The 13,771-nt window shown below is 43.9% G+C and overlaps 1 protein-coding gene across 4 annotated transcripts in view; it reads right to left on the bottom strand.

Annotated features, from left to right (window-relative positions):
* Positions 1-910: 910 nt before the first annotated feature.
* Positions 911-13,771, bottom strand: part of cwf19l1 (CWF19 like cell cycle control factor 1) — a 44,464-nt gene continuing 31,603 nt past the window's right edge. For all 4 annotated transcript variants that reach the window (XM_070897532.1, XM_070897531.1, XM_070897530.1 and 1 more), the window contains 3 exons: positions 9,149-9,268; positions 3,614-3,711; positions 911-1,916 (listed from right to left, as the gene is read on the bottom strand). In XM_070897532.1, the coding sequence (XP_070753633.1) occupies positions 1,772-1,916; positions 3,614-3,711; positions 9,149-9,268 (363 nt within the window). In that variant the 3' untranslated portion in view covers positions 911-1,771. The remainder of the gene's footprint in view (positions 1,917-3,613; positions 3,712-9,148; positions 9,269-13,771) is intronic.

The following is a 13,771-nucleotide window of genomic DNA, read 5'->3' on the forward strand; positions in this document are numbered from 1 at the left end:
AAAAGCCCCTCTGTTCCATCCAGCATGTCCCATTCTTTCACTATGTTAATGTTTCAAACTGTATTTTGGTCCTTTTTTGGAAGCCAATGCATATCTATGGACTGAAACATATTGTAACAAAACTTTTCTTAGAAATGAACAGGATAAATAGGTAGTTTATGTTAAACAGGGCATCATATTAGGTCACAGAAAAGGTGATCTGAGCTACAGACACTTGGAGAAACTATCCCTGTAGGCTACACTGGCTTTGAGTACTGCTGGTATGCAACTAATGAACAAATTATAATTGAGATCTGCCACAGCTGTACATCTATAAATGCATTACATCCTGAAACTAGTAAAAGGTGAAAAATTGTATGCATCAAAATATCAGTGTGAATCATAAAATTATTATAAAGTAGGATATTGTCACCTCTTTGCACATTTGAACTTATCTAGTTATAATGGCTTGGGCAGAAGGCAAGATTTTGGAAATGCAAGACTCTTAATATTTGAAATGCTGTTTGCAAATTGGTGTCTTCAAAAAAAAGGAACTTGAGACAATTTGATGCAAATTAATTTCTTCACATATTTGCAATGGCATAAGAGAAAGAGGATTGCAGATAAATAATGGGATGTAGAAAATCCAGTTTGGCGTTCGCCCAGCTTCCCACCCTGTAAGATGCAACTTGGATGATGGAATTTGGAGGATAGAACTGACATTCACTGATGTTACGGCTCTAATGAGTCCAGTAAAAAGATCAAATTTCGACTGAAACGAGCAAAGTCGGTTTCTTTCTTGTTGTTTGTTTGTTTAGTGGGTTAAGTAGAAAGGGCATATAAAAAGATAGTTGAAGTGCATTGGAATAGTTGTTTTGATTTGATGGCAATGTTTTACCTATTAGATTGGCTGGCTGTAGTGTCGAAACAGTTTGTGGTTTAAAACAACTTTTATATGCATCATAAACCCAAAAATAAAGAGATAAAAGGTTAAAAAGAACATGAGAACAGACTGGGAAAGTGAAGCACGACTTAGACTCAAGACTGTGTGGCACAATTTACTTTTCTATAAAGTGTGTAATTCACTGTCAAAAGAGAGAGATCCAGGATAAAACCCCAGTAAATCTTTAAAGTTAGGATTTCTTGGTTATTTATGCTAATATAGTATGACAGTAGAACTTATTTCCAACATGGCGCATCATGGAAAATCTGTGAAAATATGAAGAGGTACTGCACTTGGACTTGGCCAGTAAAATCACTGAAATGGATTTTTATTACATCAAAATTACACGAATGGGGAAGTATACCAGCATATCTACTGCACACAAAGTGTAAACCCTTTTCCTAAAAACAATTCAAATCAGTTTAATAAAAAGGTGTAGTAAAAATACATCTGTACGTACCACTCCAGTAAGTAAAAATTGCAATTTCCAGAATCACATTAAGCACTATATTCCAATAGCATCTTTTAAAAAAAAACAGTTCCTAAAGCATCAGTATATTTACATTAGTGGAGGCAAGGTGAGGGACTGAATTCTGAAAAGAAATGAGTGTTGTAAAAGCTCAGCAAAAATGTGATCCATCTCTACTATAAATGTAGTCAATCTGGAAAATGTATATAATTGTTCTCATTATCCACTGAATCTTCACAAGTATAATTCTGTGGTTGAAAATAGGTATCTGTATCAAAGTTACACCGAAAACAATTTCTCTCAAATGGATAACTTGAGATAAACACTGACCTGTGCTATTGAAAACATTCACAATAAATTTAAATACATTACAATCTTATTTAATCAAGCAAGGAAAAGTCATATGGTTGAAAACCCTCCCTAAAAGTCTTAGCAAATTCTTCCTCATCTTCTCGGCTATATGTACATTCCCTCCAGTTGGCTTTATCAGGAATGTTTAGGACAGCTTCGCTTGCCAAAACCTCCCTGTGGAAATTCAGAAACAATAAATAGTTAATAAGCCAAACAGAAGAGTAAGCAAGTGCTTTAATAAACAGTGGATAAGACATAAAATTCACTTCTACTTATCTTGCCTAGTGAAAAACCTGCAAAACAGCAATAATCAAACATGCAATTATCCAGTCACATTAAATGTGGGATTTATCTACAGGACACATTAGAAGTCGAGGATAAGTACATACTGCCAAGTAATATTTAATATCTCTTGTCATCCTAGTTCTATCATAGTTAAACTTATTATTTTAATCATTTCTGATTGAGACACCCAGCCCCACAATCATGTCCTCCAAGACAGATAAGCAGTTGTTTACTTACGAGATCTCACTGCTGTACATGTACAAGATAGGTGGTGCTGTTCTCCACAGAACAATCCACCTTTGAGCTCCTAAAATCAGGCTGACGGGACACATTCGGCCTTTAATGTCTGTATCTTTCCACCCCTTGTTCTTTCCTGCTACCTCCACACCACCCACCCATGAAATTCATTATACTGCCAGCCAGCTACCCACCTCAAGTAAACCACCATCACTGCACTTTTGTCAGCAGAGGGATACAATCTATGTGACATACAAATAATTATTTTGTGGGGGGAACCAAGTGAAAAAAAAACACTGCCGTTTCTTCCTGAATCCTTTCAGTGGATCTGTGAAGCTGACCCACCCCTGCAACTCATTCAAACCCCTAAGCAACACCACAGAAAATCTGGTAGTATCTATTAAAAATGCATCCCGCTGTAACGGTGCAAAATGGAAATAATCCAGTTATTTTATTGGGGCTTTCTTTTAAACCAGCCATGTTCAACAATGGCCCTCGAAGATCAGGCAACTCAGTTGTGTGTGCTTTTATTTCTTATTTGCTGTTTTTTCCTGTCTGAATTTTAAGGGCCCAAAGGTTCAGAAATGACTATTAGCATTTATACTTCACACATGACCCTTTTCAGCACAAAAGAAACACGTTAAAAATTCTCCCACAGAAAATACTCGAAAAAGTTTGAAAATTATTCAGAACAGTTTCTAATCATGAAATAACCAAACCCAATTATTTAAAATATAACTACTGAAATACACTTTAGTCCAAATAACATTTAAGGCTGGTGTGCACGTTTACTTCGTGCTATTGGTAACTATTAGCCATTTTGGACGTCGTGCCCAATCAGCCAGTTTAAGTGGTTGAATGATTAATTACTAACCAGTGCACAAGTGCTTACTACTCTAACTCATGAAACAAAGTGGTGTCCGAAAGGAAGTAATAATTTTTATATCTAATTCAGAGCACAAGCCACTGGTTAAAGTCAATAGGTGTACTAAATAGAGCTTTCAAAAAATGCAACATTAAAATTAGATTCTGGCGCGCTACAGTAATTCAAGCACTTTAACAGCTGACAAAATATTTTATTAGTATGATACCTTGGACTTAAGTATAGAATGGCTGTGGGATACTAATTCATTGCAATTCCTGAAATTTCTCTTTTAAATAGGTCAATTCAAATGTAGTTAAATTCCACAAACTCCTGACTTGTGCCTTGTAGCTGGTGGAAAGCCTTTGGGGAGGAGTCAGTTGCTGCAGAATACCCAGCGTCTGACCTGATCTTGTAGATCAGAGACTGGGTATTAAGCAACACAAAGGCTCACCAAAATGATAGATCCTTAATACAATCAGGTTACCTTCCAAACTGTAAAGGGAATTGCTTCTTGATTCTGTAGAACAGCTTTTCTCCACTGTCCAGCTCAACATAGAAATATGCTGATCCAGGTTGAATTATCTGCAAAATGTAAATTAAAGAGGCTTACTTTTCAAATCACTGAAGACATAGATCATTCTTTTCTCATTACTTTTAACACTCTAATCAGGATTTATAGAACGAGACTTTTTGGTGGTTAAAGGCAAGGTCAGGTGACATTCTAATGATTGGCAGCGAGTCAGATCTTTCACCGTAGTAACTATCTTCGTGCAACCCAGACTCATGTCTGCCACAGTCCTGGATAAAATAAGGTTGAAGCCGATTCATAGCACCACACAGCACATGTATTGTTCCTCTCTTTCAAAGCCTATTATATATAGGGATGGCAGGAAATTGCATCAAAAGAGGAAAGTAGAGGCATTTTACAATCTCTGCGATACCACACATGGGAATGCTTGATTACAGACACTCGTGCAAGTTGAAATTTCATCTCACAATAGACATTCTTGCCACGACGAGCAAGTTTAAAAAAAAATTAACAAAAAGCAGTGTTATTTCCAGCAATACTATACTACTGAAACGCCACAGTAAACAGTGACCCAGGTTCCTAAATATCCCTCCATCCCCACAATTTATGCTTGCAGAAACACTATTTATGGCTCTCGACTACAAATTTTCACTGATCTTCAGGAAACATTTGCTATATAGACAAACACAGTGTTAACATTTCGCAGAAGGTGGTGACAATTAGTGTTACAGGGGCACAGGTGCATTAGCTGCTGCTTGCGCCTTTCCAGGGTGGCTATCAACATGACCTACAGTCGTCATTCAGAAACAGCTGCAGCAGTATTTGTTGCAAGTTTCTAAGAAAAGCATTATGGATATCTTCCAACAATTGAAACTTAAAACTTTTTCCATGGCTATATATACAAGCTCTCAAATTTAATATTCATAGTCTCTTTTCAAAGTTAGTTTTATAAAACATAATGTAGAGGTTCAGGAATACTTTTTTCGACATCTTATCAGCAAGTTTACAGTTAATTATAACCAATTTCCAGAATGGCAAAGGAAATTAAAAACAATTCAACAAAAAAAACTTGTTAAATACTGTGTTATATTTCATCACTTAGATTAAATGCCTTTTCTTCGATCTTTAAAAATACTTTCTGGTGTAGAATTCCACCACTAGCACTGCAATGGTCAGAGCAATTGCAGTATATTTTACATTGGTAATTGTTCACAGTTACATTAACAGGAATGGGATATATACACACACACACAAACACTCACATCTATACACAAAAACTCACTGTACAAATATTTCACAGCTCAATACATATTAAAAAAGGTGTAAATAAAACAATTTTGACACCTTTAATGTAGAAAAATTCCCACGATGCTTCCCAGAAGCAAAATCTAAAAGTAGACACTGAGCCAAAGAAGGAAATATTGGGCCCAAGTTTCGGCCTCAGTTGCTCCTGATTTTTTGGAGCAACTGGTATAGAACGGAGTATCTTAGAAATTCAAATTCTCGGCATTTAGTTTGCTCCAGTTCTAGTCAGTTAGAATAGTTTCACTTTGGAACAGAATTTTTTTTTCCAAAAGGGGGCGTGTCCGGCCACTTACGCCTGTTTTTCAAAGTTTCGGCAGTGAAAACTTACTCCAAACTAACTTAGAATGGAGTAAGTGAAGATTTTTGTACGCTCGAAAAAAACCTTGTCTACACTTTGGAAAATCAGACGTAGGTTACAAATCAGGCGTAGGGAATGGGGGGGGGTTAAAGGGAAGTTTACAAACATTAAACACTTCAGTTTTACAAATAAAGAGCCATCATCAATAATAAATGATAAAAACATCAATAAATCAACCAACAAATCAATCAAAAAAAAATCAATAAATAAAACATTTTCTACTTACCGACTGCAGCACCAGGAGCCCTCCAACAGTGTGCTGGGATGCCGCCCCCCCCCCCACCCCACCCACAGTGTGTCTCTATCTCTCTGTCTGTCTGTGTGTGTCACTCACTCTCTGTCAGTGTCTGTGTTTCTGACAGTGAGGAGAAGGGGGGGGAGGAGGAGGAGGAAAAGGAGAAGGGGGGAGGAGGAGGAGGAGGAGGAGAAGGAGAAGGGGGGGGAGGAGGAGAAGGAGAAGGGGGGGGAGGAGGAGAAGGAGAAGGGGGGGGGAGGAGGAGAAGGAGAAGGGGGGGGAGGAGGAGAAGGAGAAGGGGGGGGAGGAGGAGAAGGAGAAGGGGGGGGGAGGAGGAGAAGGAGAAGGGGGGGGGAGGAGGAGAAGGAGAAGGGGGGGGAGGAGGAGAAGGAGAAGGGGGGGGAGGAGGAGAAGGAGAAGGGGGGGGAGGAGGAGAAGGAGAAGGGGGGGGAGGAGGAGAAGGAGAAGGGGGGGGAGGAGGAGAAGGAGAAGGGGGGGGAGGAGGAGAAGGAGAAGGTGGGGGAGGAGGAGAAGGAGAAGGGGGGGGAGGAGGAGAAGGAGAAGGGGGGGGAGGAGGAGAAGGAGAAGGGGGGGGAGGAGGAGAAGGAGAAGGGGGGGGAGGAGGAGAAGGAGAAGGGGGGGGAGGAGGAGAAGGAGAAGGGGGGGAGGAGGAGAAGGAGAAGGGGGGGGAGGAGGAGAAGGAGAAGGGGGGGGGAGGAGGAGAAGGAGAAGGGGGGGGGAAGAAGAAAGGGGGGGAAAGAAGAAAGGGGGGGGAAAGAAGAAAGGGGGGGGGAAAGAAGAAAGGGGGGGGGAAAGAAGAAAGGGGGGGGAAAGAAGAAAGGGGGGGAAAAGAAGAAAGGGGGGGGGGAAAGAAGAAAGGGGGGGGGAAAGAAGAAAGGGGGGGGGAAAAGAAGAAAGGGGGGGAAAAGAAGAAAGGGGGGGGAAAGAAGAAAGGGGGGGGAAAGAAGAAAGGGGGGGGAAAGAAGAAAGGGGGGGAAAAGAAGAAAGGGGGAAAAGAAGAAAGGGGGGGGGGGAAGAAGAAAGGGGGGGGAAAGAAGAAAGGGGGGGGAAAGAAGAAAGGGGGGGGGAAGAAGAAAGGGGGGGAAAGAAGAAAGGGGGGGAAAGAAGAAAGGGGGGGAAAGAAGAAAGGGGGGGAAAGAAGAAGGGGGGGGAAAGAAGAAAGGGGGGGGAAAGAAGAAAGGGGGGGGAAAGAAGAAAGGGGGGGGAAAGAAGAAAGGGGGGGGAAAGAAGAAAGGGGGGGGAAAGAAGAAAGGGGGGGGAAAGAAGAAAGGGGGGGAAAGAAGAAAGGGGGGGGGAAAGAAGAAGGGGGGGGGGAAAGAAGAAGGGGGGGGGAAAGAAGAAGGGGGGGGGAAAGAAGAAGGGGGGGAAAGAAGAAAGGGGGGGGAAAGAAGAAAGGGGGGGGAAAGAAGAAAGGGGGGGGAAAGAAGAAAGGGGGGGAAAGAAGAAAGGGGGGGGAAAGAAGAAAGGGGGGGGGAAAGAAGAAGGGGGGGGAAAGAAGAAAGGGGGGGGAAAGAAGAAAGGGGGTGGGGGGAAGGAGGCTGAATGAGCCGGGCCCGGCGGCCGGTCCCAAGACTTCGGGCATGGCCCGTCCCCAGCACCAGATTTACAGGTAGGTGGCGTTGGATCGGGTCGGGTCCGGGGTCGAGAGGAGCGCGGGTCGGAGCCGGTCCGGGGTGGGGGGGGGGGGGGCAGTGGCGGTCGGGAGCACGGGTTGGGTCGGTGGGGGGAGGAGGGAGGTCGGTTCATGTCGGGGGCGGGGCGAGGCAGGTCAGGTCGGATTGGGTCGGGTCCGGGGGCGGGGGGAGAAGCGGGAGTCGGGTCGGTGTCGTGGTCGGGTCCAGGGGCGGGGGGGGAAGCGGGAGTCGAGTCGGGTCGGGAGGAAGCAGGAGCTGGGCGTGCGAGGAGCCTAATGCACGCAGCCCCAGTGAGGCCATTCGGCCAGGGCTAGGAGCTGCGTGCTTCGGGCCACTCCCACACAGTTTTGGCCGCCTGGAACTACTGCACACGCGCGCCCACTGTAGTGCGCCTGTGCAGAGGTCCCGGCACTGTTTTCAGCGCAGGGACCTAGCTCCGCCCCCCACAGCTCGTGCTGCGCCGCGCCGAGGGCCAGAGAACCAGCAGGGAGCCGGAGAATCTGGAAGTTTTTTTTAGGCGCGCTTTGTGGCGCGAAAAACAGGCGTCCAGGTCGGGGCTGCGCCGTTCTAGGGCCCATTAGGAGGGATGACCAAAAACTTGATCAAAAAGGCGAGTTTTAAGGAGTATTTTAAGAGGGAGGTGAATGGTTTTGGAAGGAATTCCAGAGCATGTATCCGAGGCAACTGAAGGCATATCCACCAAAGATGGGGTGAAGGGAGGAAAGGTGCACAAGCGGGTCAGAGGAAGAGTTCAGGGAGAGGGGTTTGCAGAGCTGGATGGAGGTTACAGAGATAGGAGGGGAGCAAAACGATGAAGGGATTTAAACACGAGAATGAGAATTAGAAATCTGAGGTGTTGAAGGACCGGGAGCCAATGTAGGTCAGCAAAGAAAGTTGGTATAGGATAGGATAGGGGCAGCAAGTACCAATGGCCATGATGGAACAAAACTATGTGTAAATATGCTGCCATGTGTCAATTTTAAAATTTTCATCCTGGTTTTCAAGTTCTTCCATGGCCTCACCCGTCCCCTACCTCTAACCTCCTCCAGCCCCACAACCCTCCGAAATATCTGCACTTCGCCAATTCTGACATTTGCGCATTCCTTATTTTAAATCGCTGAACCATTGTCGGCTGTGCTTTCTGCTGCCAAGGCCCTGAACTCTGGAATTTCCTCCCTGAACCTCTCCTCCTTTAAGACACCCCTTAAAATCCTACCTCTTTGACCAAGCTTTTGGTCATCTGTCCTAAGATCTCCTTATGTGGTTCAGTGTCAAATTTTGTTTGATCATGCTCCTGTGAAGCACCTCGAGATGCCTTACTACATTAAAGTCACTATATAAATGCAAGATGTTGTTGCTTTATACCAGTAAGATTGTTAAATAAACTGAATACATTTACATTAGTTAGTAGATGAACAAAACAAAACTCAATTTGCAAGAGATGCTTTGAAATTAATTTTAAGACTCCCAGTTGTTTCACTAAAATCAGTTGTTATCTAGCAGCATCAAACCAGATAGTCACCTCGCATCAGTCTAGGCCAAACCACATTCAAGTTCTCTGGACTTAGTCAAGTGGGGTATGTTTTAAATGGGGAAAGAGCATGCATAATGTTCCCTCAAACACATTGTGTGTAAATTTCTCAGAAGCTTGGAGACTCAAATATCCTAATGGATTTTCATTACGTCTCAGAAATTTGCTGATAAAGGAATTTAAAAAGTTCAATACCACATAACCGTGCATTTACCCACTGGAAGATCAGGCTGCCTTTATAGACTGTTGTCCCAAATATTGAGGGGGGCAGGCTTGATGGACCAGCTGGTCCTTTCCTGCCCATCAATTTACTTCTGTGTGAGAAACAAGATTTCTTCTGGCTCACTTGAGGCTTATTATTTTTGTATTCAATTTTCAAGTTGCCAAGTACATAAAACAAACTCACTTGTTTGAGATCTGAATGTTCAGGGATCTCCAAGAGCTCCATCTGCTGTTCCTCTGCTTGTACGATAAAGGCCTCTTTAATGTCATCAGTGGTACAACATTGAACAGGGACAGGAACCACCTGGATGAAAATTACAAGAAACAGCATATTTCAATGATACGTAGAGCTAATCACAATTACTGTCAAAATCAAGTATTTACACAAAAGGTAGATATTTACGTTTTTCCAACTAATCTAAAATAAGTCATAAAAAAGTGCATCATTGGGATGTTTTTCCCTCAGAAAAGCTGGTCATCATACCAGATGGAGACAGCATCTGGGATTATTTCAGACTTAAACTAATGAAAAAAAAGAGAACATTTTATGTATGAGCTGGAAAAGTTAAAAGAACAAGGTGACTTGGTAGTCCTTCGCAGCAATATATGTTCTGCTCAATATTATTGTATGTGGCGACTTTACGACTGGGCTGGTACTTTCAAAACCAATCAATTTAAATCAACCACAACATGTATACATCTTGCAAAATACCACCACCTTGACATTCCACCTCAACACCCATCAAGCAATACATGCTTTAAAAGTCTCCTTTTGTGCGGAGAGGTAAACCACGCCAAAAACCCCTCCTGTTTAGGAGTCATGCTTGATCGCACTCTGTCTATAGATAACATCTCCAGAACCTTGGGAAGAAACTAAAGAGTAGGGTCCATAAATACACCGGATCCACATGGGGAGCAGACGCTCAAACCCTCCATACGGCAGATTGAGAGCTACATGGATAGCACGTTTCTAGAGGCGGTTACCCCACAGCTCAAGAATGTGCGGGCAGGTAGAGTTTGGGTGATCCCAAGACAGAAGAGGAGGACTAGGCAGATAGCGCAGGAGTCCCCTGAGTCCATCTTGCTCTCCAACCGGTACTCTGTTCTGAGTGCCGGTGAGGGCGATGGTGGCTCTGGGGAGTGCAGCCAGAGTCAAGTCCATGGCATCACAGGTGGCTCAGCTGCACGGGGTGGCGGGGGGGGAGGAGGAAAAAGAATGGGGATTCAATAGTCAGGGGAACAGACCGGCGTTTCTGCGGCCGCAGACGTCACTCCAGGATGGTATGTTGCCTCCCTGGTGCCAGGGTCAAGGATGTCATTGAGCAGGGCATTCTGGGGGGAGAGGGTGCACAGCCAGAGGTCGTAGTTCACATCGGTACCAATGACATAGGTAGGAAGAGGGATGAGATCCTGCAGGTAGAGTTTAGGGAGCTAGGAGAGAAATTAAAAAGCAGGACAACAAAAGGTAGTAATCTCCAGATTACTCCCAGTGCCACGAGCTAGTGAGTACAGAAATAGTAGAATAGAGATGAATACGTGGCTGGAGAGATGGTGCACGCAGGAGGGCTTTAGTTTCCTGAGGCATTGGGACTGCTTCTGGGGGAGGCGGGACCTGTACAACCCAGACAGGTTGCACCTCAACAGAGCTGGGACCAATATCCTCGTGGAGTGCGGGGGATTTGCTAGTGCTGTTGGGGAGGGTTGAAACTAGCTTGGCAGGGGGATGGGAATCTGAAAATAGATTCAGTAGGGAGGGGAAAAAAGCTGAAATTAGAAAGGAAAGAGGGGAAACAAGCAGGAAAAAAGGGTAAAAAAAAACTTAAAAGTATTTTGTCTAAATGCACGTAGCATTTGTAACAAAATAGATGAGTTGACGGCACAAATTGAGACAAATGGGTATGATCTAATAGCCATTACAGCCATGACCAGTACTGGGAATTAAATATTCAGGGGTATTTGACAATCCTGAAGGATAGACAGAAAGGAAAAGGAGGTGGGGTAGCTCTATTGATAAAGGATGGAATCACTGCAATAGTGAGAAACGATATTAACTCAAATGATAAGGATGTTGAAACAGTTTGGATGGAGATAAGGAATGACAAGGGGAAAAAGTCACTGGTGGCCAAAGTCTATAGGCCCCCTAACAGTAACAACTCTGTTGGTCGGAGCATAAACCAGGAAATAGTGGGGGCGTGTAAAAAGGGAACACAAAAAATGATTAGGAAAGGGAAGATGGACTATGAAACTAAACTAGTACAACATATGAAAACAGATAGGTATATAAAAAGGAAAAAAAGAGTGGCTAAAGTAAATGCTGGTCCCTTAGTGGACAAGACCAGGGAATTAGTAATGGGGAACATGGGGAAATGGCAGAAACTCTGAACAAATATTTTGTATCAGTCTTTACAGTCGAGGACACTAACAATATTCCAACAGTGGATAGTCAAGGAGCTATAGGTCGGGGGGGGGGGGGGGGGGGGGGGAGAGTGGTTGGAGGAGGGGGGACCTTAACACAATTACTAAGGAGGTGGTACTCAGTAAGATAATGGGACTAAAGGCAGATAAATCCCCTGGACCTGATGGCTTGCATCCTAGGGTCTTGAGATGTAGCGGCAGGGATTGTGGATGCATTGGTTGTAATTTACCAAAATTCCCTGGATTCTGGAGAGGTCCCAGCAGATTGGAAAACTGCAAATGTGCCACCCCTATTTAAAAAAGAGGCGGACAAAAAGCAGGAAACTATAGAGCAGTTAGCCTAACATCTGTGGTTGGGAAAATGTTGGAGTCCATTATTAAAGAAGCAGTAGCAGGACATTTGGAAAAGCAAAATTCGGTCAGGCAGAGTCAGCATGGATTTATGAAGGGGAAGTCATGTTTGACAAATTTGCTGGAATTCTTTGAGGATGTAACGAACAGGGTGGATAAAGGGGAACCAGTGGATGTGGTGTATTTGGACTTCCAGAAGCCATTTGACAAGGTGCCACATAAAAGGTTACTGCACAAGATAAAAGTTCACGGGGTTGGGGGTAATATATTAGCATGGATAGAGGATTGGCTAACTAACAGAGAGTCAGGATAAATGGGTCATTCTCTAGTTGGCAACCAGTAACTAGTGGGGTGCCGCAGGGATCAGTGCTGGGACCCCAACTATTTACAATCTATATTAACGAGTTGGAAGAAGGGACTTAGTGTAACGTAGCCATGTTTGCTGACGATACAAAGATGGGAGGAAAAGCAATATGTAAAGACACAAAAAAATCTGCAAAAGGACATAGACAGGCAAAATGAGTGGGCAAAAATTTGGCAGATGGAGTATAATGTTGGAAAGTGCGAGGTCATGCATGCACTTTAGCAGAAAAAAAAATCAAAGAGCAAGTTATTATTTAAATGGAGAAAGATTGCAAAGTGCTGCAGGATAGCGAGACCTGGGGGTACTTGTGCATGAAATACAAAAGGATAGTATGCAGGTACAGCAAGTGATCAGGAAGGCAAATGGAATCTTGGCCTTTAGTGCAAAGGGGATGGAGTATAAAAGCAGGGAAGTCTCGCTACAGCTATACAGGGTATTGGTGAGGCCACACCTGGAATACTGCAAGCAGTTTTGATTTCCATATTTACGAAAGAATATACTTGCTTCAGAGAAGGTTCACTAGGTGGATTCCAGAGATGAGGGGGTTGACTTATGAGGAAAGGTTGAGTAGGTTGGGCCTCTACTCATTGGAATTCAGATGAATGAGAGGTGATCTTATTGAAACGTATAAGATTATGAGGGGGCTTGACAAGGTGGATGCAGAGAGGATGTTTCCACTGATGGGGGAGACTAGAACGAGAGGGCATGATCTTAGAATAAGGGGCCGCCCATTTAAAACTGAGGTGAGGAGAAATTTCTTCTCTCAGAGGGTTGTAAATCTGAAGAATTCGCTGCCTCTAGAGAGCTGTGGAAGCTGGGACATTGAATAAATTTAAGACAGAAATAGACAGTTTCTTAAATGATAAGGGGATAAGGGGTTATGTGGAGTGCGCTGGGAGGTGGAGCCAAGTCCATAATCAGATCAGTCATGATCTTATTGAATGACGGAGCAGGCTCGAGGGGCCATATGGCCTACTCCTGTTCCTATTTCTTATGTTCTTATTCTTGCTTTCCATTTACAGCTTTACTTCCTTCCCTATTGAATTTGTTCTCGGGTTCCCATCCCCCTGCCAAGCTAGTTTAAACTCTCCCCAACAGCACGAGCAAAACTCCCAGCGAGGATATTGGTCCCGGCGCTGTTGAGGTGCAACCCATCCGGTTTGTACAGGTCCCATCTCCCCAGAAGCAATCCAAATGCCTCAGGAATTTAAAGCCCTCCCATCTACACCAACTCTCCAGCCACACGTTCATCCTCTCTATCCTTTTATTCTTGTACTCATTAGCACGTGGCAGTGGTCGTAATCCGGAAATGACTACCTTTGAGGTCCTATCCTTTAATTTTTCTCCTAACTTCCCAAATTCTGCCCGCAGGACCTCATTCCTCTTTCTACCTTTGTCATTGGTCCCAATATGGACCACAACCTCTAGCTGTTTACCCTCTCCCCCCAGAATGCCCTGCGTCCTGGTATACGCTACAGTGGAATATTACTCTCTGGCATGGCTATCAAGTCTGCATAGCAAATCTGTTAACATCCAGCTCAATTCTACTATGAGAATTATCACCAGTACACTTTTATCGACACCAACACTGTGGCTGCCTGTGCTTGCAAACATCATACCACCACACCTACGCCGCTTTTATGCCATCTCCAGAGAATACAACCACTATACCAGCAA

This window comes from Pristiophorus japonicus, chromosome 13 (assembly GCF_044704955.1).
Source record: "Pristiophorus japonicus isolate sPriJap1 chromosome 13, sPriJap1.hap1, whole genome shotgun sequence".
In the NCBI taxonomy this organism is placed as follows: Eukaryota; Metazoa; Chordata; class Chondrichthyes; family Pristiophoridae; genus Pristiophorus; species Pristiophorus japonicus.